The sequence below is a fragment of the Ochotona curzoniae genome, unplaced genomic scaffold (assembly GCF_017591425.1).
Source record: "Ochotona curzoniae isolate NIBS_2020 unplaced genomic scaffold, NIBS_Ocur_1.0 scaffold_3223, whole genome shotgun sequence".
Lineage (NCBI taxonomy): Eukaryota > Metazoa > Chordata > Mammalia > Lagomorpha > Ochotonidae > Ochotona > Ochotona curzoniae.
Genome location: NW_024467108.1, coordinates 7,229,245 through 7,254,333, shown reverse-complemented (window position 1 = coordinate 7,254,333; position 25,089 = coordinate 7,229,245). Strand labels below are relative to the sequence as shown.

The following is a 25,089-nucleotide window of genomic DNA, read 5'->3' as shown; positions in this document are numbered from 1 at the left end:
AAGCATCAAGTAAATGATCCATCAATGCATTTCAAGAATCTAGAAAAACAACAGCAAACCAAACCAAAATAATCAAAGGATAAACAAAACTGACACCAAGAAGATACATAAAATTAGTGCATTAAAAACTGGCTTTTAAAAAATTGATAACAAAAAAATAGACAAAATGTTGACATACCACTTGCTCAACTAAAAACTCAAATTAATAAATCATACATGAAAAGAAAAATGTAACAACAGACACCACATCAAAAAAAAATCAAGAATTACTGCAAACAGCTATATGCCAATAAATTGGAAAATCTAGGAAAAATGGATTGATTTTTGAACACATACAATCTACTAAACTATGCCATGAAAACATTAAGAAACTAAATAGATCAGTAACCAGGACACAAACTGAATCAGTAACAAAGACTCTCCCAAAAAAGATAAGTCCAGGGTCTGACACAGTGGCCTAGCAGCTCAAGTCCTCGCTTTGCACACACCAAGATCCCACATAGACGCTGGTTCTAATCCCAGAGACCCTGCTTCCCAACCAGCTCCCTGCTTGTGGCCTGGGAAAACAGTCAAGGACAGCCCAAGGCCTTAGGACCCTGCACCCATATGGGAGACCCAGAAGAAGCTCCTGGCTCCTGGCTTCGGATTGGCGCAGCTGGGATTAGAACCGGTGCCCATATGGGATCCCCGGCATATCCCCAGCAAGGACTTTAGCTGCTAGGCCCCACGCAGAGCCCTAAATCCTCACCTTGTAAGTTCCAGGATCCCATAGGGGCACTAGTTTATGTATTTGCTGCTCCACTTCCCATCCAGTTCCCTGCTTACAGCCTTGGAAAGCAGTAGAGGATGGCCCAAAACCTTGGGACCCTGCACTCAACGTGGCAAACCTAGAAGAAGCTCCTGGCTTCGGATCAGCTTAGCTCCAGCCACTATGGCCATTTGGGGAGTGAACCACAAAGACCTTTCTCTGTCCCTCCTTTCTGCAAATCTAATTTGCCTTTCCAATAAAAATAAATCTTTAAAAAAAAAAAAACTATAAACCAATATCCCTGATGAATATAGACACAAAATTCAACAAAACACCAACTAATCAAACTTAACAACACATCAGAAAGAATGTTCCCCTGAACCAAGTGAATTATCTCTGGTTCAACACATGCCACTTTAACTGCCAGTCTATCTCAACAGATACAGAGAAAACATTTGATAGAATATAACATTCCTCCCCAGGCCTGGTATGGTGGCTCAATTGCCTAATCCTCCACCTCCACGGGTCAGGATCCCATTTGGGTGCCGGTTCATGTCCCAGTTGCTCCATTTGCCATCCAGCTTCCTGCTTGTGGCCTGGGAAGGCAGAGGGGGATGACTCAAAGCCTTGGGACCCTGAACCACACAGGGTTTTAAAAAAAAAAAACCTTAAGCAAATTGGGTATAGGAGAAATATTCCTCAACACAATCAAGAAAAATATATTTAAAAAAAATTTACCAGCATCATGTTGAATGGGAAAAAGTTGGAGGTATTTCCCCCAGGATATAGAATCATTCTCACCTCTGCTATTCGATACAGTTATGGAAGTATTTGCCAGAGATATTAGGAAAGAAAAAGAAACTAAGGAGATGAAAATGGGAAAGGAGGAAGTCAAGCTATCCCTTTTTGCACATGACATGATGATCTATATAGGGGATCCAAAAGACTGAGACTATTGAAACTCATAAGAAAGCACAGCAAGTTTGCAGGATATACAGTTAATGTACAAAAGTCAATGGCCTTTGTATACACAAACAATTCTATGACTGAAAAAGAACTTGTAAGTTCAGCCCCATTCATGATAGTGACAAAAAAAAAAAACTTTAGATACCTTAGAATAAATTTAACCAGGGACATGAGGGAGCTGTACTATAAAAATTACAAAAAAATAAAGAAATAAAAGACAACACCAAAACATGGAAAAATCTGACATGTTCATGAATTGGTAGAAATTAATATCAAAATATCCATACTACTGAATGATTTAGAGATTCAATGTGATCCAAATCAATGACATTCTTCTCATATCTAGAATAAAATGATGCTAAAATTCATATGGGAACACAAGACACCCCAAATAGCTAAAGTAATTCCAAACAGCAAAAACAAAGCTAAAGGCATCACAATACCGGACTTCACATACTACAAGGCAGTGGCAATCAGAATGTACCAGCAGAAAAACAGACATGCAGAACAATGGAACAGATAAAAATGTGAGAAATGAATCCACACATCTACAATCAACTAATCTTTGATGAACAAATTAAAATCAATCTACGGAGAAGGTCAGTCTTTTCAACAAATGGTGCTGGGAAAATTGGAACTACATGACAGAAGAAAGAACCTTATACCTTATCCAAAAATCAACTCTAAATGGATCAAGGACCTAACTCTTTGACCCGATACTATCAAATTACTAGAGGAAAACATCAAGCACACTCTGCAAGACACAGGCAAAGACTTCTTGGAAAAGACCCCAGCAGCACAGGCAATTAAGGCAAAAACAAACAAAAGGGATTATATCAAGCTAAGAAGCTCTGCACTGCAAAGGAAGTTGTCAATGAAGTGGACAGCCAGCCAACAGAATGAGAGGAAACATTTGCAAGCTCACAACTGCTAAAGAACTCCAAAAGTTCAACAGTAAAACAATCTAATGAAGAAATGGACAAAGGACATGACCAGGCATTTCTCAAATTCACATGGTTAATAGATACGAAAAATGCTCAGGTTCACTAACCAAGAGGGAATTGCAAATGAGAACCACAATGAGCCTCAGTGAGAACGGCTATCATACAGAAATCACAAAACCATATACGCTGGTGCAGATGTGGTGGGGCGGTGGGGGTGGGGTGGGGCTAAAGGTACTCTGTTCATTGTTGGTGGGAACACAAATTAAACAGCCATTATGGAAGGCAGCAGGGAGATTCTTCAGATATCTAAAAACAAATCTTCCATTTCACCCAGCCATCCCATTCCGAGGAATATATTTAAAGAAAATAAAATTCACATATGAGAGCATTATCTGTATTCCCATATTTGTATAGTAGTGCAATTCACAACACTTAAGATATGGAACCAACCCAGATGTTCATCAATAGATGACTATATAAACAAAGAAAATGTGGAGCCCAGTGTGGTAGCCTAGTGGCTAAAGTCCTCGCCTTGCATGTGCCAGGATCCGTATAGGTGCAAGTTCATGTATCAGCTGTTTCACTTGCCTTCCTGCTCCCTGCCAGTGGCCTGGGAAAGCAGTAGAGGATAGCCCAAAGCCTTGGGACCCTACACCCATGTGGGACACCCATGTGGGAGAACCCAAACTCCTGGTTCTTGGCTTTGGAATAGCTCAGCATTGGCTGTTATGGCCGCTTGGGGAGTGAACTAGCAGATGGAAGATTTTTCTCTCTATAAATCTGACTTTCCAATAAAAATAAATAAATCTTAAAAAAAAGAAAGAAAGAAAATGTGCTACAAAGATACTATGAAATACTACTCGGTCATTAAAATGTACTCAGTTGGAAGCCATTATGCTCAGTGAAATAAGCCAGTCCCCAAAAGACAAATAGTATATGTCCTATCTGTGACAACATACAGCACACACACAAACATAATCTTTATAAGAGAGTTAACATCTTGAGATTTAACTGTGGTTTATAGCATATGTCTATATATCTACGTAACAGAATTTCTTTTTTTTTTCTCTTTTTTTCCCTCCAGATGCTATGCCATGATATTTTTTTAAATTCAGTTTAACAACATATAAGCAAACAGAAAGCTATCAAATAATGTAAAAATACATTAAAAGGGCCATTAAAAATGAAAAAAAAAAGAAGGTAGAAAACCAAAGCTCAGAGCATCAATAAATGAACTGGAAACTAAAAAAAACATAAATGTGTCAGCTTTTCGTAAAAATAAAAAAATCAATGAGCCTTTAGACAACGACGAAGTCTCAAAATCAGATGAAAATAGATATTACAACTGATAACACATAAAGTTATAAACTATCATCAACAAGTATATGTTAGCAGATGGGAAAAACTTAAATAATATTGAACTAGGAAGACACAGCAAACCCAAACAGGCCACTGAGAAATGAGACTGCATCAGTACTAAAAAGTGTCAAAGCAAAGCTTCACTGCTGAATTCCACAAAACTTTTAAGCATACAAATGTTTTTAAGTATTTTTTTTTTTGAAAGGCAGAGACACAGAGAAAGGAAGATCTTCCACCTGCTGACTCACTTCTTAAATGGCCTCCCAAGACTGGGGCTGAGCCAGGCTGGAGCCAAGGCCCTGGGATTCCACATGGGTGGAAGGGCCCAAAAACTGGGGCCATCTTCTGCCACTTTCTCAGAAGCATTAACAGAGAGCTGAATCAGAAATGGAGGAAAAACTACCACTACTTCTCAACTTATTCCAAAATATTCAAAGATAGGGAATCACTTCAAATGCATTTTAATTGTTTTTGAATTTTTGAATGTTGTGGTACAATTTCCTATGGATCGAGATTCCCTCCCAAACTCCCACCCCCTGACAGATTTTCCCCATGTTGCTACAATAGTATAGTCCTTCATAAGGAGTCATAATTCCATCAGTCTCTTATTTAAGTGTGCCCCGACATTGCTGGTACAATGTCAGTCCATCATCCCACTGTCTACACATGTCCGACAGTTTCATTGGGAGTCCACCTTTTGTTTGGAAGCAGGAATGCATGTTGCATTGTACCCCCACATTTAGATATGGCAGACCCCAGTACTCCATTACTATATATTTCCATAAATGAGAAGTCATGAAACAAGGTTAATAACTGGTATGAATTTGAATAATAGCCACAACAACAAATGACAGCACAGTGGAAAAACGCACCACTGAGTAACCATCACACGGGTGACAAAAAGGAAACACAAAAGTCTCTTGGGAAAAATGATGCCACCATGTAATCCATGAGACAGTGATGAATCTGGCAACAAATATGTTTTATAAAGAGAACAGGACTTAGATTTCCAAACCAGTCAAGGACACACAAAAATAAAACCACAGACTCATGTACCCAATGAACAGATACAAAAATTCTCAATAAAGTACTAGCAAATCAATATAACAGCACATCAAAAACATCATTTACATGATCAACTGGGACTTATTCCAAGATGCAGAGGTCGCTCAACATATGCAATAAATACATCAACAAAATGAATGATTAAAAATCCTATGATCAAGAGAGAATTAAGATGATGGAATGGGGTAAGGACATGTTTAGACAGACAGACAAATGTTAGCAGCCAGAGCTGGGGCTACAGAAACCATTTTGGAAATCTAATATAAGAACCCAAACCTGAAACTTGCTGGAGGGAATGGCACAAGTGACTGCAAACAAACAGCTGTTTACCAACTGCTCTAAGTAAAATCGAACTGTAGACCTGTGGGTGACACAGCTTAGAAACTTGCTCCAAGGAGAAGAATCTGATAATCATAAGTACACTGATCAAGAGCAAAAGAAGAGACAGAGGCACAATGAATATTACTGAAGACTCCCCTGGCAAATCCTTTGCCAACCTCAGAGTTCACTGAGGAAGACATTGAGAAAATGGGGGGATACAGAATTCAAAACACTTGTTAAAAACTTCTTAACAAGAAGCATGTAAAGCAGGCATTCAAGCAATTCAAGGAATATGTCACACTGGAAATGAATCAAATAAAAACTGATATCAAAATGAAGAATACAATGGAAGAAATTAGAAGTTCAGAGGAGAGTCTCCAAAATAGAATGAAGGAGGCAGAAGAATGAATCTCAGAACTGAAAGATATTTCCTGTCACCAGGGGGAAAAAAACAAAAATCTAGAAACAGAGCTGGATCAGGCTAAAAAAAAAAAAAAAGTATTCAAGAATTGAATTGAAAGACACTATTAAAAGGTCAAATATAAGAGTTACATGAGTCCAAGAAGGCACAGAAAGAGAAGCTGGAATTAAAGGTGTACTCAATGAAACAATAAGGGAAAATTTTCCTAAATTAGAGAAAGAATTGGGAAACAATATCCAGGAGGGGCACAGAACTCCCAACAGGGTTGACCAAAAGTGATTTTCACGACACATGATAATCAGCCTCTCCTCAATCAAACATCAGCAATGTGCACGTGAAAAAAAAAAATCAACCGACATACAAAGGAATGCCAACTAAACTCACAGGAAACTCAGAAGACACTGGGGTGACATATCCTAAATTCTAAAAGCAAAAAATTGTTGGCCCAGGATAACGTACCCAGCAAAGCTTTCCAAAGCTTCCCTTTCTCTTTGAAAATAAAATTCTTCCACAATAAAGAGAAATTCAAAGAATATGCCTCTTCCAAACCTGCCCTACAAATGATACTCAAAGATTTTCTCTTGACAGAGAAAAGGAATAGCATCCACTAAAATCAAAGGCAAATGCGAAGAACATCCCAGTAAAATAATAGAAGACTAAATCAATGAACAACCCATTGTTAAAATGGCAGAAACAAATTACCGCCTATTTGTATTAACCCTGAATGTAAATGGTTTAAACTCATCAATCAAGCATCATAGATTAGTAGACTGCATTAAAAAACAAAACCCATCTATTTGTTGCCTAGAACACACACATCTCACCAACAAATATCAGCGGAAACTGTATCTCATGGATTTTGATTTTTGTTGTTGTTAGTTTCATCTCTTCAAAATACTTTATTCTGGTTAAATTCTTCAATGAGTCATAGATCATACAGTAGCAACCATTCTCTTCAAGAAGGTTCTTGATTTTCATTTCCTCAGCCACACATTAGTCAATCAATAGCATTTTATTTAACTTCATGGTGTTGTTCATTTCTTTTTTCTTCCTGATGTTGATTTTGTTTTGTGGCTTTTCATTTAAGGGGATGTATAGTAACTGTGTAATGGAGACTATCATATCTAGCAGCATGTTATTTAACTTCATGGCACTGTAAATTTCTATTTTTCTTCCTATTGTTGATTTTGTATTGTGGCTTTTCGTTTAAGGGGATATATAGTAACTGTTTAATCTAGACTGTCATATCCAGATGTGAGGATACAATGCAGTACACATCCCTACTTCCAGACAAAGATGGATTCCCAATGAAACTGTTTACTATATCTTGACAATAGGATGCTGGACTCTGCCTTTGTCCATGCTCACAACAATAGACATACGACTGTGTATAGTTAACTATGCTATAGTAATGATATAGGGGAACTCAGTGAGCGGAGGCAGAATTGGGGAGGGAAATCCCAGGGTCTACGGAACTGTATCATAAAATGAAAATAATAAAAAGTAAAAAAAATCTTATGATCAATAAAAGGTTTTGATAAGATACAGTCTCCAGGATGGGAACTGTGGCACAGTAAATTAAGCTGCCCACATCTAGTACTCAGGTTCCAGCTACTCTGCTTCTGATCCAGCCTCCTGCATCCTGGCAGCAGACAATGGCTCAAGTACTTGAGCCCCTGACACTCATGTGTGTGAGACCCTGACAGAGTTCTGGACTCCTGGCTCACACCTGGCTCAGCCCTGGCTATTGCATACATCTTTGAAGATGAACCAGCAGATGGAAAACCATCTCTCTCCCAGATAGCAGAATCAACCTCGAGCAAAGTACACAAAACAGGAGGCATTGGACAATCCAATTTGAAGACACCTCACAAAGCCATAACAACCATGGCTGCAAGGTACTTGCAGAGGAGTAGACATGGGCCATGGAAGAGAGCAGAGGCCCCACAGTGTGCGGATTCTCGACAAAGTCACAAAAAGTGCAACTGGAGACCAAATGGTCTCTTTCATCATTACTGCTGGGAACACTGGACATCCACGTCAGGAGCCTGAAACCGAAGCCCTTCACCGTCACTCAACCCACATAAACATGGTCTCAGAACAGACAAGACTTAAACACAGCTGCAGGCGTTTGGCCAAGTGATAAACATGTCCACATCCCCGCCTCAGCAAGCCTGGCTTTCACTCCCAGCTCCTAGCTAACACAAAGTGAGAGGTAGTCACAATGCTTCAAGGAGCGGGGGGTCCTGTCATTCATGAGGGGCACCTGGACTGCACACCCAGCTCCCAGCTTTGGTCCTAGTCCATCCCAGCATCACAAGTACCTGAAGAGTGAACCATTAAAAGGAAGCTTGCTCTCAGTCCTCAATTTTTTTTAAAGGACCTAATCTGGGACTGGCGTGATGGTGTAGCCAGCTATTCCTCAACCTGCAGTATCAGCATCCCAAATGGGTGCCAATTCATGTCCCAACTCCTCTTTCTGATTCAGCCCCTTTCTTATGACCTGGGAAAGCAGTGGAGGAGAATGGCTCAAGTCCTTGGGACCCTGTACTCACAAGGGAGACCCAGAAGCCACCCCTGGCACCTGGCTTTGAAATGACTCAGTTCTGGCCATTACAGCCATTTGGAGAGTGAACCAGCAGATGGAAGCTAACTCTCCCTCTCTCTCTGTAAATCTACCTTTCAAATAAAAATAAATAAGTCATGGGCCCAGCGTGCTGGCCTAGAGGCTAAACTCCTTGCCTTGAATGCCCCAGGATCCCACATGGGTGCCAGTTCGTATCCCAGCAGCTCCACTTCCCATCCAGCTCCCTGCCTGTGGCCTGGGAAAGCAGTTGATGATGGCCCAAAAGCCTTGGGACCCTGCATCCGTGTGGTAGACCTGGAGGAAGTTCCTGGCTCCTGGCTCCTGGCTCTGGATCGGCACAGCACTGGCCATTGCGGGTGCTTGGGGAGTGAGTAATCAGAGGGAAGATCTTCCTCTCTGTCTCTCCTCCTCTCTGTATATCTGACTTTGCAATAAAAATGAAATAAATCTTTTAAAAATAAATAAGTCTTAAACTCACACACCCTGGGGCATAATGGCTTAGCAAGTTAATCTTCAGCCTGCAGTGTTGGCATTCCATATGGGCACTGGTTCTAGTCCCAGCAGCTCCACTTCCCATTCAGCTCCCTGCTTGTGTCCTTGGAAAGCAGTTGAGGATGGCCCAGGACCTTGGGATCCTGCACCCATGTGGGAGACTCAGAAAAAACTCCTGGCTTCTGGCTTCAAATAAGTTTAGCTCTAGCTGTTGCAACCACTTGAGGGGAGAACCAGTGAACCAAAGAACTCTATTTCACCTTTCAAGTAATAAATAACTAAATCTTAAAAAAAAAAGACATGAACCTAAGACCTGAAGCTACCAGTTGGAAACACATGAGAGTATCAGTGTAGGCAAGGACATTCTGGGTAAAATCCCACAAACTCTGGCAACAAAAATAGAATCAGACAAATTAGATTATATCAATTAAGAATCTTCTGCATAGTAAACAACCAGCAGAATGTATTTACAAGTTGCTGTAAATAGCTGACAAAGATAGCCAGAATATATAACGAATACAACCACCACCCAAAAGATCAGTTTGGAATCTTATCTAGTTAACTGCTTCCTTGCACCCATATGGACAGCAGTTCGAGACCTGGCTACTCCACTTCCAATCCAGCTCCCTAACAGCCTGGGATAGCAGTAGAGGATGACCTAATAGCTTGGACCTCTGCACCCACATGGGAGACCCAGAAGAAGCTCTCGGCTTAGGCCTGGCTCAGTTCCAGCTGTCACAGCCACATGGGGAGTGAACCAGTACAATAAATCTTTATAAAAAAAAAAAAAGTATATGAGTCAACATTTCTCAAGAAATACTCCTAGTCAACAAATATATTAAAATGTTTTCAGTATCACTTAGCCATCAGGGAACTGCAAAATCAAAACCACAATGAGATATCACCTCTCACCCCAATCAGAGTGGCTATTTTCACAAAAGAAAACAACAAAAAACCAGCTGCCAGTGAGGAGGAGGAGAAAGGGGAACCCTTAAACACTTGGGGGCAGTGCAGGTAAGGACAGCCACCACTCCAGAAGAGTTCAGCTTCAGAACACTATAAACGAACAAACACAGGCTAGAATATATCCAAAGGAAATGTAACCCACCTACACACACCCACACTCACTGCGGGCACCATCTACTAGCACCCACAGTGGCTAAGCAGAAGCCAACATGGCACACACACACTACTGGTCAGCCGTATAAAGCATGGGATCCTGTCAGGTTAGCAAAACGGGTGAACTGGACATCACTGTGTTGACCCAAACACGACGCATGCGTAAGCTACAAGACTGTCAACCAAACCCAGAGTAGCATTTACAGGAGGCTGGGAAGCGGGTGAGGGACAAACATAGGCAGAAGTGGCCAGTTCTAGTGTTCTACAGCCCTGTTTGGGATTCCAGGTCACAACACATTCCGTGAGAAGCTGGTGGCCCACCCCCCTCCCTGCCAAGCAAAAGGAAGTGGAAAGGCTCATCTCCTGACTTGGCCAGTTTAGGCTGCACAGATGAGTTGAAACATGGCACTCTACCCTAGAGAGATGCACAAGTAAGACAACCGTTACTGCGACCACAAGCACCTGAGCATTCACCCAGTAAGTCATTTTGTTGTGTTTATAAAAGTGACATAAGGCAGCAGATCCAGAAGTTATTAAGTTTAAAATAAAAAAAAAAGCTTGTCACCAGGCATTGGAAATGAACAAGCAGCAATAGTGTGGACAGCCTCTGCCATCAGCTCCAACCTCCTACGGGAACTGCGGCTCACAGAGCAGCAGCAGACATGAGGCCACGGGGTCAGCTGGATTCAGAGCCCACTTTCTGATAAACCAGCCAGTGGAGGCTGATAGGTAGCCACAGACAACACAGACTGTACTGCTCCCTTTAAAAAGAGAAAAATCTACTAAGGTGAGTGCCAGTTTTACTCTGGAAGATGCAGACCTCCTCCAGGAAATGCAGTCAGTCATGAACCAACCCGAGGCAGACCCATTGCCACTGCAGCCCAGACTGCAACACCCCAAGGCCTTGGTGATGGCCTCACACTTTCCGAGTCCTCCCACACCTGCTCTGGCATTCCCAGAGGGCTTTTGCCCACCCACACACCTCCTGGCAATTTTCCAATGGAAAGGCCAACCAGGACTTCCCAAGGCAGCACTTACTCAGAAGCCATGAACAGGGCCTGAAGGATGCTGTTCACGTAGCAGGTGTTGCCCAGGTTGATTAAACCAATCTTGCCCGTGTCAGACTTTGCCATGAGCCTGGGGTAGAAGCCAGCCAGCTCACTCTTCTGTGATGTCCAGGCATCCTGTCCCAGCAGCTGCTTGATGCGGTCCTCGTTGGGAACCTGCAGGTCCTGAGGAGGGGACAAGTAGCAGTACTGAGGTCTGCTCCAAAAATATCACCACCTCTAGGAAGCCTTCCTGAACTACAGCCTACCACACAGCCTCCCAATGCTCCAGAGATGTGTGTCAGCTAGTCCCTGCTTACAAACTCATTTTAGGTTCTCCCCTTGGCAGGTGGGCCGTCTATATGACCTTCACAGCCACTGCTGCCTTAAGGTGGCATGGTCCCATTTCACAGATGGAAAAAGCAAAGACTCATTCAGGGTCACACAGACAATAGATGAAGAACCTAAAACTCCTTGAATAGTCCAGGTCTGACGGGCTCCAGCAGCCCAAGCCAACCAGATCCCAATTCGGCCCTGACTCTCCTTCACTCCAGCCATAAGAAGTAGTGGGCTCCCCAGGCCTCAGTATCCTCACCTGTCAAGGGAGGACACTGCACCTGCTTCGGTTTGGCTTTCTGTAATCAAGGTGCTCGCACATGATGATGTTGTGGTTGTTCTGACTGATGAGCGTTAAGAGGCAGCTTCCAAGAGTCAGCAACCCCAGTCTTCTACAGGAGTTCTCTTGTCAGGACAGCAAGAGGATCCTGGAGGTCTGCAGGGTGGGTCCTGGGTCACGGCTAGAGCCAGCACTAACCCCCCCACTCGCCATGGTCATGGCACATGGCCATGCCTCAGGATGGCCTCTGTGGAATAGTGGCTTAGGCGATGCTCAGAACACTGTGTTCTGTAGCCCAGGGCTGGGTGCCAGACCCAGGTCTGCTTTCTGCTCATGCACCCGAGGCAGCAGGTTCCAGCACTTAAGTCCTCCTCACCCACCTGGGAGGCCCCAGCTGGAGCTCTGTGCTCCTGGTTTCGGCCTGATTAGTCCTGACTGCTGAGGGCATCTGGCGAGTGAATCAGCAGATGATTCTATGCGTCTGTGTGCGTGGGCCTGTGTGTCTTTTTCAAATACACAAACATAGGACAAAGACCAGCTGTACCTCAAGGAGGAAAGCCAGACACAGTTCTAACACAGAGGCACAACATGGTGCCAGCAGGCACAAGGGGCATTTGCAAAAATGCTCCAACTCCATTCTTACTCCCAGAACCTGAGAGCAACCCCTAAATGAGTATGAGGTGCCCCAGAGTTATCAGCTAGCTCAGCACCCAGGGCCTCCTGTCCCCGGAGCACGGCCTGTAACTGGAAGGGCTTGCTCAAGCAGCCATTTAACATCCCACTGACTCATCTCTGGAACCATTTCTCAAATACTGCATCAGATAAGGCAGTCCCTGATCACCTCAAGGGCAACTACCACCAGGGAATCCGGAGGGGAGCCAGGCAGGTGCAGGCTCTGTTATGTTCTAGCCAACCCTCCCCTGCCCAGGGAACACACACACCATGAACAAATCATAACAAAGAGGCAGAAGCAGACACACACACGGAGAAGATGGGGGAAAACCCACACCAGAAAATTCACAAGAGGGCACCACAGTGTAGCAGTCTCAGTATTTCCCTGCACCGTTGGCATCCCACATTGATGCCAGTTTCAGATCCAGCTGCTCCACTTTAACCCAAATCCCTAATGTGTCTAGGGAAGCAGGGGATGATGGCACAAGCACTTGGGTCCCTGCACTCATGTGTAAGGAGCTCCTGGCTCCTGGCTTTGCACTGGTCCCGCTTTGGCAGTTGTGACCATTTTCGGGAGCCAGAAAGCAGATGTAGGATCTAAGTTTTTCTCTCTGTCCTTATAACTCTTTCAAGTTAAAAAGAAATCTTAGAAAGAACGAAAGAGAGAAAGACAGAGAGAAAGAAAGAAAAGAGAAGAAAAAGAAAGAAAAGAGAAGAAAAAAAAAGCAAAAAGAAAAAGAACTTTGGGGCAGGCATCCAGCACATATCAGAGTTCCCAGGCCTGATTCTTGGCTTGCTTTCCAATCCAGCTTCCTGGTAATGCACACCCTGGGACGATGGGTCAAGTACTTGGATCCTGCCACCCATGTGGGCTCTGGGCTTCTGGCTTTAGCCTGACCAAACCTTGGCTGTCGGGTATTCTGGAAATGAACCAGAAGATGGATGATATTTCTTTTTCAAATAAATGAAATATTGTACCCCCCCCAAAAAAAAGCTAACTTTGTACTCCCAGGAAGACCAAACCAAAAGCTTGCTGACAGCTCTCAAGCTCCTGTCTTAGAAATTTACATTCAGTGCTTCCTTCCCTTAGCAAGGGCTACAGCTCGCAAACAGCCATAACTTGACATTCATCTGCCTTCATGAGAGAATCTTCCAGAACTTACTTACAAAGGCTCATGTATACAGAATGCACTTATGGGACACACATGAGAAGCCTTATAAACCATACCATGATTAGCTGCCTTGCCTCTCAAACTGGCTCAATGCAAAGGATCTGCAAATCCCAGGATAAATGGTGCCTATCTTCCCGGGAATGCACGCTCTAACACTCAGGGAAGGAAACACTGCTCATGTATAAATCGTGAAGTAGACACTTGTATCTTTGTCATCACATGAAATAGAGAAACTCAGCCAGTGTGAAACTGCTCTTGGGAGTCTTCCTTCCGACGTCAAGGATTTCACGAAGTGCAGATCTGCTGGGTGAAGCACAGTGACTCAGCCCAGCTTTTAAAACCCTGAACTCTGCCCACGGCTCTGCTGCAGCCCCTGCCATGCTGACATACTGTGTCCTGGAGGACAGACACCTCCCACTGTCCCTCTGATTCATTCAGGGTAGTTTCCCTTTACTGGTTCTCAGGTCCATATTCCTTTCTCTGTCTTACAGTCTCTTTCCCCTCAGAAAGTTGCCATCTGTAGCACTAGCATGCCATACAGGTGCCAGTTTGAGCCCCAGAATGCTCCACTTGTGATCCAGCTCCCCGATAATATGCTTGGTAAAGCTCTGGAGGATGGCTCAAGTCCTTGGGCTCTTGTACCCACATGGGAGACTCAGAAGAAGCTCCTGACTCCTGGCTTTGGACCAGTCCAGCTCTGGCCATTGCAGCCATTTGGGGAGTAAACCAGCAGATAGAAAATCTACTCCTTCCACTCTTCCCCTCACTTCTCTCTGTAACTCTGCCATTTAAATTAAAAAAAAAAAAAAAGTTCCATGTTGTCTAGTGGGGGTCTCTATGCCACTCAACCCTGTCACGTGAGCTCCAAGGCTTCACACCTCCCGGTACAGGAGTCTACACATACCTGGTCCCCCTGGATGGAACCATCAGCTCCCAGCCTACCAAGCCTGGCCTCACTCCTCTTCAGTTTCCAGGATTGCAGCACAGGACTCTGCTCCCCACTTGTGTTTGCCCACACCCCTCTCCCACTACACGAAGCCCATTGGGTCACCCCCAGCCACTCAATGGACACAGGAGAGCCAGGCACCAAAACCACCCATCTCTGCCTCACAGAAGCTCACAAGCCAGCAGGAAAGATGAGCAGTCCAAGCAGCCCAGAGCTCAGAGCTCTTGCACTACTCTTTCTTACAAAACTGGAAACCTGAAGTAACATCCCCCTGACCAGGCGCAAGGCCTGCCCTCCAACACCTACTCGACCACTTCTGGGGATGGAGAGCCCCTCCCACTCTAAGTCGGCTCTCTTACAGCATTCTTTCCCAAGATTTGAAAGCCCAAAGACAGCCAAGTAAATCAGATTGTGCTTGTTAGATTTATTCTTGCTCATGCAAAAGGGATGCCCCCTCTGTGTGTTTTGTACTTTTTGGATTACAAGCTTGCCTTCAGTAGAAGCATATCTTTATGGCTTGTTTTACCAGGCAATCTTCTTGCAAGCTCATGAGTACATTTCACGTTGGTGTCTGAGTTTGGGGACTTCACCCCTGCAAGAAGACCTGCATTCAAACCCCTAAGCCCACATGGGAACAGGCCACTGGTTACAAATTTCTTTTGTTCCCAGTGCAGAGCCCTACTCTCATTGCCCATTTGGGAGTGCATGCAGTTTTTTCAAACTACTCTTTGCTGGCTAACAGCAAAGCATTCTTGGGCTCAGCAACACCCACCCCCAATCAGGGACAGGCCTTGCACACCCTCTCTTGTCTCACTTTGCTCACTGAGGTGGACCATCCTGCCCCCTCCCTGCTCACATCAGGCAAACGGGACACCATTTCTTACCACTGGAATTCCACTTTCTCTTCCTTCCTGATTCCAGGGATTCCTCCACTACTTCCCACGCAAGCTCAGTGAAGTACCCAACAATAGGTTTGTTCTAACAAGCACCTTCCAGATGTCATATGACACACCAGCCAGCTCTGCCAGCCAGCCCGCCCGCCCATCAAAGCAGAAGTCAGAGCTGAGCTTCTGAAAGGGTACCTCCCTTGATACCTGCCCCATGCTCAGCCCTGCCCTCTGCCTCAGGCAATGGGCAGATGCTTGGCAGCCCAGGGCCTTGGTTCTGTCTCCCACCACCTCTGTGGTTCAACACAAGTGGCAAAACCACTCCAAGGCTTGTTTTTCTCATCTTTGAGGCCCAAATAACAGTGGCTGTTTCACAAATCCCTTAGGAGTATCACAGGACAAAAACCACGGCAGAGTGGGGCAGCTCCACACAAGTGACCATCACCATCAGGTCCTGGCAACTCATCAAGCCTGGCCCAGAGCCTTTCTCCTCTTCTTCACCTGTGCCACTCCCCCTTGTCCTTACCCTAGCTGACGCTGTCACAGCTGTTCAGGTTTCTGTATACGGGTCTGCCACACCACCAGGCCACCAACTCCTTAATGAAGCAGATTTGGTTTGCTTCATGCCCACCATTTTAGCCCGAACTTGGCAAAGAGTAAAACATCAGTGAAGGCTACTGGGTATTATGAATAGCCCCACCTGAGCACTAGCAGTCAAATGCGATAACATGTGACAGCCTAGTGGTGGTGGTGGCAGATATGTGAGCAGTTTCCTGGGGGTGGGAACCTTGACAGTCTTACAGGAATGACCCGGGCATATCATATACAAAGGCTAAAAGCAGTCATGACAGAGGGTGACACTCCAGGGGACGGGCAGGTGGGATGGTGTGCCTGAAGCATGGGATGGCCTGGGGAAGGCAAGGGTCAACACTAACAGACCAAGTGACGGGGAGCTGCTGCCAAGCCCAGAGGAAGACCCTAATAGACACCTGTGTCAGAACAGGGCAAGGGACAAAGCAGGGACTTGAACTCACCTTAATGGCCTCCATGACAGGCTCATACAGATCCGGGAAGCCTGGAAACCGGAACACCATGCAGTGGACCAGCTCTGCCAGTTGCTCCAGGCAGCTGGTGCCTGAGTTCGAGTCCTCTTTGATCAGGGAGGCGACCATGGGCGGGATGTGAGGCAGGAGCTGCAGCGGCAGAGCAGGGTAAGATTCAGCAACAGGTTACAGCTGCATCCCCCAAGATGCAGCGTCTCAGGCCCTGTCATAGACCTCAGGACTCTGGGAGGCAGGGAAGTCTGTTCACACACCACCAGATCAGTGCTATTCCCCTCACCAGTGCCTCAAACCCTACAGGTACACGACTTCTTTGCCAAGGCGTATGATTCTAGGCCTCCTGTCCAGAGTCTGCCCACAGAGCAAGGTAAATATCGTCCCCACAGTGGTGAGGTGCAAGAGTTCAAATCCAAGTGCCCAGCCTTTGCCAGCTTCCCTGCCCACGTGCCTGAAGGCCCAAGTGACCAAGGCTACTCTGTCCAGCATGAATGTCGTTGGAGCCACACACAGTCGGCTGGGTAGGGCCTGATAGTCTGAATGGTAGCCTCTAGAGACAACCACCATCACCCATCCCATCATTGCTGCCTGTCGCATTCATCATCTGCTCTGTGACTACACAGAAGCAAGAATCAGAAAATAAAATGGGCTGATGCAATGGCTCAGCTGGCTAATCCTCTGCCTACAAGCACTGAAATCCCATATGGGCGCTGATTTGTGTCCAAGCTGCTCCACTTTCCACCCAGCTCCCTGCTTGTGGCCTGAGAAAGCGGCAGAGGATGGCCCAAAGCCTTGGCACCCTGTGCCCATGTGGGAGACCCAGAAGAAGCTTCTGGCTGCTGGCTTTAGATCAGCTCAGCTCAGCTCCAGCTGTTGCGGCCATTTGGGGAGTGAGCTAGCAGACAGAAGCTCTCCCTTTGTCTCTCCTTCTTTGTATAAATCTGTCTTTCCAATTAAAAAAAAAAAACACCTTTTTTAAAGAAAGAAAATGAAATGAGGGAGGGGGTTTCATTTGCCACAGTGGGTTATGAGACAAGCTGAGATCTGGGTTATATCTGAATTCATAGCCCATGCCTTTCCCTCACATAGTAGTTTCAACTTGTAAACTCATCAGGGTGTTGGGCCACAAAGTCACAAGACGTTAACATGGGAACGGAACAAGCAGGCAGCAGACACCTCCTCTAACCCCTCCCCCATCATTCTGTCTGTCCAGTACCCAGCTCTGAGAGGCCAAGTGCCTGGCCTGAAGGTATCACCTCTGACAAGGGCCAAGTCCAAATTCAACTCTTGGTTCTGTGCTTCTGTCTCTTCAATGAATGGGCATGTGTGACATTTCACAGCTCTGAGCAGCAACCATAACTGGGAGTCCACCTGCAGGTCCCCAGTGAAGACAGGCAGGCAGGTGCAGCAGAAAGCAGCCCATGGCCTTAGGCATCCTTCCCCAAAAAGGACACCTCTGCTGGGTGTCAGAAGCACATGGGGTTGGGAGTCACAGCATCCCTGTGCCCCCTGCAAGATGGGCCTGTGACAGTGACCTCCCCCACTGCCTGAAGCATGGAGGCCATGACCGAACCTCCTTCAGTGGGGTGGATATTCTCTGCAAATTACATGAATGAATGTGAGTGCTGTCCTTAGCATGGAGGCCGGCACACAGTGCCACCCCAGGGGCTGGCAGGCTGTCATCAGTCGATTCTGTCACTCAAACACATGCCTGGGCAAAGGCCACGCAAACCCTCTAATTGCCAAGTGGGGTCTGCAGCTTCCTCCAGCTCCAACAGCCTGACCTTGGAGGTCCTGGGCACACGTGCCCAGCCCAAATCTCCAACAAAGTCAGCACATCAGGCCTCCCAGCCCAGAGTAGGTGCACGGCCGCCTATCCTCAGGGTGCTTACCAGGTGGAAAGCCTCGTGGGAGTGCTGGAAAGTCAGGAGGATGTACTTGAGGACACACAAGGCAGCTCCCCGCACAATGGGGTACAGCAGCTTCGAAAAAACCTGGAAGACAGTCTCCGGTCAGGAGCCCCTCTCCCCCAGGTCACATAAGGCCAAATTCAACCACAGGCCTAAGAGGCAGAGTAAAAACAGCAACCCCATGCTGACAGCAGGAACACAGGTGCTCACAGACCCGTACGAAGGGACAGGTGGTAAAATGGATGGATGAGGGGCACACTGGAAGTGACACATGCATGTATTTGAATGATCAATTAAAGGAATAAATTGGGGGGAGGGGAACCTGAGGCCCAGAGAGGGGCGATAATTTGCCCGAGGTCACACAGCAAACTCGGATGGGAGCTCTGCCTCCCCCATCTGCACTGTCCCTGGCAAGAGACCAGAGGCAAAGGCCATAAGTGCCAGCAAGGCCAGGGCCACCAACCTTCTCAATTTTGGTGAGCGAAACCTCGATCAAGATGCTGAACTTCTTAACGGCAGCCAGGCCCTTCAGCAGGGCAATGATCCACTTGTCAATGTTCTTCCCCAGGGGCCAAGAAACCCAGTCGATCATCCTGGTGAGGGGAGCAACAGTGACACAGGGACCAAAGAGCCCCAATGCTGGTGAGGGCAGCCCAGGGGCCAGCTGTCACCTCCCAAGTTCCCACCTGCCCAGGGAAGCCCTGTCATCTGTGGAAGTGAACATGACACCACTGGGAAACACACCGAATCGCAGCAATCACAGGGGACAGAGTCCAAGGCTGCCAGTCCCCCAGGACCAACTTCCCCCAACACACACAAACACACATACACACACACACTGGCTACACTGGCAGAACGGTAGAGCTGGCAGCCTGGAAGAGCACAGACTCTGAGCTGGCAGCTCTGGTTCCAGCAAGCTCTTGCTGTGTGACCTGGAACAAGTCATCTCCCCTCTCTATGTCTCAGTTTCCTCCTCTGTAATATGGGTGACACAACCTCTCCCCACCCCCGAGGTTGTCATGTGGATCAGCAGAGCCAATAGCCTGCACAGGCACAGCACTCTCTGCTTTGTGTGAATTAACACACTTGAACTTCACAGCACAATGCCTGTGTAGAGCAAGTGTGGAGCCACCACATAACAGGTGCACAAGAAAGCCTTCCTGTGCTAACTGTGCTACTAGGGCTGTGCTGGGAGACGGAGACCATAGCAGCAGAACAGGAGCAGCTGCAATCACACATGGGTCCTCCACACTTTTCGAGGCCCTATCCCATCTAATCGAATCCTCATAACAAACCTCCACAGGAAGATTAACTTTGTTTCAATTTCTAGCAGAGGAAACTGAAGCACAGAGAAGTTGAGCAACTTATCCGAAGCCACAGACCAGAACAGAAGGGGCAGGATCTGACTTCCTGAACCCCACATCTGGAGCCCATACTCTTATTCACTCAAGACCAGGCATCATGGGGGAAGGGCCTCAAAGACATGGTTCAGGAGCATGCGTAGGAAAGAATGGCAAAATGGCCGAGGGAGGCATGCAGGGTGGATGGGGTCTACAAAGGCCAAGGCCCATAGGGAGGAGGACAGATGGCACATTCCAGGGTTCCCCACACAGGCAGGTGCAGCCTGGTCACAAGGATGATGGCATTCAAGTGGGGTGGGACCACATGAGGGCTCTGGGAGCTGCAAAGCACCCATTCACCAGACTCACAGAGCACACCAGAGGGCTTTGGCCTTCTGCTACAATCCCTTAAAGCCCAACTTCTTACACCACCACCCATCTTTACTTTACAGAGGGAGTAAATGGAAGCTGAGCATTCCCCTGCAAACCCAAGGTCACACAGCTGGTCCCCCTAACCCAGCAGCATTTCTGGAACAGGGATCTCTGAGTGTAACCCCCCATGACCACCACCCCAGCACAGGGCTCCACAAAAAACAACTGAGCCATGAGGAGGGCCTGGTCCAACACCCCCACCCACCCCAGGGAGCCCCTGGGAGGAGGAAGACAGGGCCCTCAGCACCCCACCTGCTAATGGCCATCAGCATCTGGGCATCTGTCACACTGTCATCATTACTGAGGTTCCGGACGACACCATCCATGAGCTCCAAGGGCAGGTGCTGGACCACACTGGCCAGGGCGCTGGATGGGGGCTCCTCATCTGGGTCAGCAGGCAAGGCTGAGCTTAGCAGCAGGGAAGGCCTGCCCCTCCCCTCCACCACTCTTTCCAACTCACCAAGGAAAAGGCCTGGCCCTCCATAAAGAGTGCATGGGGGCCAGCGTTACAGTCCCCAATTCTCCATTCACTCACGCACTCAACACACCTTCACCGCCTACCACTGCTTTGGGCCCAGTTCTCTGCTGGACCCAGGGAGGAAGCATCAGCCTTGTAAGTGCAGGCTAGTGAGGGGCATGGCCCTAGAAAGGCTGACACTGGAGCTATAGACAGCAAAGACAGGGTGGCTGTGTGACTTGGAAGGGGGTGGGAGGGCGACTCTAGTTGCCACCACCACAGGGGCCTGCAGACCAGAAAGCCCATTTAGTGATGGGTGTGTCAGTGCTGGGCTGTGTAAGGACTCAGATCTTGTACACCACCTGGCATGGTGGTTCTCACCAGGTATGCTCCCTTCCTGTGTCCTGGGCAGCGCTGCCATGCCGGGAGGCTTGGGTTTCCCTTCAAGCCTTAACACTGTGGCCTATGTTCCACAGCTTCCAACACAAGATCTCCATGCCACACCTCGGGGTTAAACCTGCAAACCCGGGGTCCACCTGTGCCTGCCCAGAGACTATCACTCTGGGCTCACCTCCAAAGTCCTAACCGCCAGCAAAGCCACCTGACCCAAAGGCTGTGTGCAGCTGGCAAGCTCCGGCCCCAGCTCCTTCCCACCTCCCCCTCCCCCAAACACACCAGGATCCACAGTGGTACCTAGGTTAGGTTTGGCGACTGAGTAATTCAGCGGCCCAGTGCCTGCTCTTTCACTGGCTCACTTGTCTTCGCTCTCTCCCTCTCCCTCGCTCTCTCAGCACACCGTGGCGGCAATATGCCAACCCACAAGCACACGCCCCAGCCCCAGCTCCCAGGACACACGCACCTGTACAGGAGATGACAGCGAACAGCTCTTTGAGGCAGGGCAGGATGGCAGCGGGCTGTGAGCGCCACAACTGCGCCAGGAGCCCGCTCACCTGCTGGGCCTGTTCCAGGAACTCCACGGCGCCCTCCTCGCCCTCGGCGGGGCAGCGGAAGCGACCGAGACAGCGTACCAGCTGCTGGCAGAAGAGCAGGCGGTGCGGACCGTCGGGCACGCAGCGTGGGTGCCGCGCCAGCAGCCGGGCCACCTGCGCGCAGACGGCGGGCCCAGGACGCTCGCACACGGCGCGCAGCACCTCGCGCCGCAGCAGCGCGAACACCTCGTCGGCCGCGGGCCCATCAGGCAGCAGCTGCAGGCCCAGCTGCACGCAGGCGAGCGCACGGGCGCCCGGTGGGCCGGCGCTGCCCTGCAGCAGGCGCAGCACACGGCGCGCGCTGAAGAACTCGGCGAAGACGTCGGGGTGGTGGCGGCCGGCCACGTGCAGCAACTGGCAGCCCACGCGGCGCGGCAGCTCCTCCGTGCCGCCCACGTAGAGTCGCGCGCCCAGCGCCAGCAGCGCCAGACACTGCTCCCGCTCCAGCGGCTGCCGCGCCGCCTCCAGCACGCGCCGTACCAGCCCCTGCTTCACGCTGGCCGGGTACGACGAGGTCACCACTGCCTCCAGGATCTTGTCCATGGTGGCAGCGAGGTGCGGTGGGAACGCAGGGAGCTAGTCTCCTTCTGCCCGACGGCTAGTGGAGCTCGAACGCCACGGTCAGTTCTCGTGGAGCGGCACTGTGGGCGTTGAGGCCGTGGGCGAGCAATTAAGCCTCGCTGGGCTTTAGTCCTTTCATCTGTGAAACGGGGCAAAGATAACCTACGTCACCGGGAAGTACATACCATGCTCCTCGTTTAGCATGCCCTGGGAGCTCCTGCAGCTTGAAATGTCTGCCAACAGGACCCTGGGCACCCCGGTTGACTTCATCAGCCTTGGGAACGGAGGGACTTGGGTCTAGAAGTGCTGTCCAGAGCCTGGATCTAGTTACACCCTGGGCTTGGAATGAGGGCACAGGAAGAGCTAGCGTCCAGTGCTCGTGCTTTGCATTCTGTTCCTAGGCAATACCTTACCCAAAGTTACCCTCACCTGGGCAAGATTCCCACTTTGCACCAGGGCGTTTGCCCAACACTGCCCCTCAGCAGAGGGCCCCCTCGCCTGCCCCATGCCCTGCTGTACACCACACGCGAAACTCTGGTTTTCCTTAAAACTGATGTGAAACACCTACCCTCAACAGTAGCTTCTCTTACCCCCTCTTACAGCCACCTGGGATCACTCAAGATAAGGAGTGGGTGAGGAGAGAACAGGTGAATCCCCAGCCCTCCCTCCTTCCTGTCTGTTCCATTGTTGTCACCAGGCCTGGCTCCTCAGCCAGGCATGACAAGAGCCCTGTCTGTGTCTCCTGGCTCCCTCGGGTCTCTCTGAACCCCAGCAGCTCCGAGGGCTCTTTCCACTTCCTCCTGGCTTGGTTGACATTACAGATTGCAGCTGAAATCCACCTCTTCAAGGTAGTCTGGCCTGACCTCCCTGTGCGGTCAAAAGCCTTGATTAACAAATTGGGACATTCTATCCTTTTCCTTGATGGCACCTAGCATGTCATGAATACAGCCAGCCTCTCCCACCACAAGTCTCCAAGGGTAAGAACTGTGCCAGGATCCCCTGTGCCCGGCTTGGTGCTTAGCACGCCAGCACCCAGAGTACAGTGCGAGGCTACCTGGGCTGTTTCCTGGCCACCTCTGACCCATGCTGATCGCTGACTGCTGATCTTGTGCTGTTCAAGTGGGCACAACCCCGCTCTCTGAACACCCAACTCTCAGCTCCTCCTCCAGAGCTTCTTGGTAAGATCCAAGAGAAGGTTCAGTGTGTGATCAGTGTTTAAACTGATTGGCTTAAACCTGCTCCCTTCACACCTGGATCTGGTGTAGAGCTAGGCCAGGCCACATCCTGGATCCTGGGCCAGCAAATGTGAAATGTGACTGCTAATTGAGCCAGGCCCCTTGGAGGGCTCAGCGATGACCCAGCAGGCCTCACAGCCTCACTGCATGTGGTAAGGCACAGTGGGCCCATTTATGTCAGTCTATCTTACTGGGCTGTGAGTGCCCTGGAACAAGCAGCAAGGCTCATTTATTGCAGGTGTGTCAGCTCCTCCGTCAGCCATTCCTAGTGCTGGCCTGGCTGCCTCAGTGAGATGGGGAAAGGTGAGTGACAGCGCCCCCTGCAGGCTTCCTGGTTTCTTCCTTTATTTTCCCTCTTTTTTTTTTTTTTTTTTTTTAAGATTTATTTATTTATTGGAAAGTCAGATATACAGAGAGGAGGAGAGACAGAGAGGAAGATCCTCCATCCGATAATTCACTCCCCAAGTGAGCGCAACGGCCGATGCTATGCCGATCCGAGTCCAGGAGCCAGGAACTTCTTCCGGGTCTCCCACACACGGGTGCAGGGTCCCAAAGCTTTGGGCCCTCCTCGACTGCTTTCCCAGGCCACAAGCAGGGAGCTGGATGGGAAGTGGAGCTGCCGGGATTAGAACCGGAGCCCATATGGGATCCTGGCACGTTCAAGGGGAGGACTTTAGCTGCTAGGCCACACCGCCGGTTCCCTCTCAATTGTTTTTGTTTGAAGGACAGAATAACAGAAGATGTATCTTCCATCTGCTGGTTCACTCCCCTAGTGCTCAGCACATCAGGGCTGGGTCAGACTGAAGCAAGAGCCTGGAACCTAGTCTGGGTCTCCCATGAGGAGACTCGGTCATCATGGGGCTCCTCCCAGGGTGCACAGTAGCAGAAAACTGGGTTGGAAGCAGGGTGGGAAGTGCAACCACAGCTCCCCTAGCACAGGATGCAAGCATCCATGCCTGCCCCTACACTGCATGTGTTCCTGTCTGCGGGAGGCTCTGAGCTGGGCTCTGGTTACCATGAAGGGGGCCTGCGCTCCCGACCCCTGCTTCCGCCTTGCCCAGCTGTGAGGACAAAAGTTCCTGGCTAGAGACTGAGCACAAGGGAGTCCTCAGCAGGTGTCCATGCCTGCAGCTTGCAGATCTGGGGAGCCTTTTTCTTTCCAAGGGCCATTTGGATAGCATCACCCACAGACCCTACAAAATGATCAACTTAAAAATTAGCCTGCTAGGGATCTATTGAATTCCAAATCCTGCCTGTGGTTGCCTTGACAGGGCCTGACCAGCTGATTTGCAGAGCTTGTATAGCCTACAGACTGGATGCCCCCACCCCTGTTTTAGAAGCAAAGATTCTGCCATTAAGGAGTTTCCAGGCAGCTGGCAGAGGCAGGCATATTTGTGGAGCATCAGCTCAGGAGAACTGTCTTTGGAAATGGTTCTCCAACCGCCAGCGTCATAGCATATCAGTTTATACCTCCACCTGTAACACCATATCCCCTATGGACACCTGTTGGAGTCCTGGCTACTCCACTTCCAATCCAGCTCTCTGTATATGTGCCTAGGAAGCAGCAGTGGATGGCCTTAGTGCCTGGGTCTCTATACCATGTGGGAAACCTGCAAGAAGCTCTTAGCATTGGTTTGGCCCAACCCTGGCCATTGTGGCCATCTCTCTCTCACCAGCCTTGCAACTCTTTTAAATAAATAAATCCTTTAAAAGAGAGAGGGAGAGGGCCCGGCACGGTGGCGCAAG

General features: G+C 48.5%; 1 protein-coding gene across 2 annotated transcripts in view; it reads right to left on the bottom strand.

Moving 5' to 3' along the window:
* Positions 1-25,089, bottom strand: part of USP35 (ubiquitin specific peptidase 35) — a 38,916-nt gene that overhangs the window by 9,911 nt on the left and 3,916 nt on the right. Inside the window, exons 2-7 of one of the 2 annotated variants that reach the window (XM_040964082.1) lie at positions 21,418-22,247; positions 20,354-20,486; positions 18,793-18,922; positions 18,312-18,413; positions 16,396-16,554; positions 11,061-11,254 (exon numbers count right to left, since the gene is read on the bottom strand). In XM_040964082.1, the coding sequence (XP_040820016.1) occupies positions 11,061-11,254; positions 16,396-16,554; positions 18,312-18,413; positions 18,793-18,922; positions 20,354-20,486; positions 21,418-22,090 (1,391 nt within the window). In that variant the 5' untranslated portion in view covers positions 22,091-22,247. Of the gene's footprint in view, positions 1-11,060; positions 11,255-16,395; positions 16,555-18,311; positions 18,414-18,792; positions 18,923-20,353; positions 20,487-21,417; positions 22,313-25,089 lie in introns of those variants that run through there. The other variant, XM_040964083.1, reaches the window with a different exon arrangement.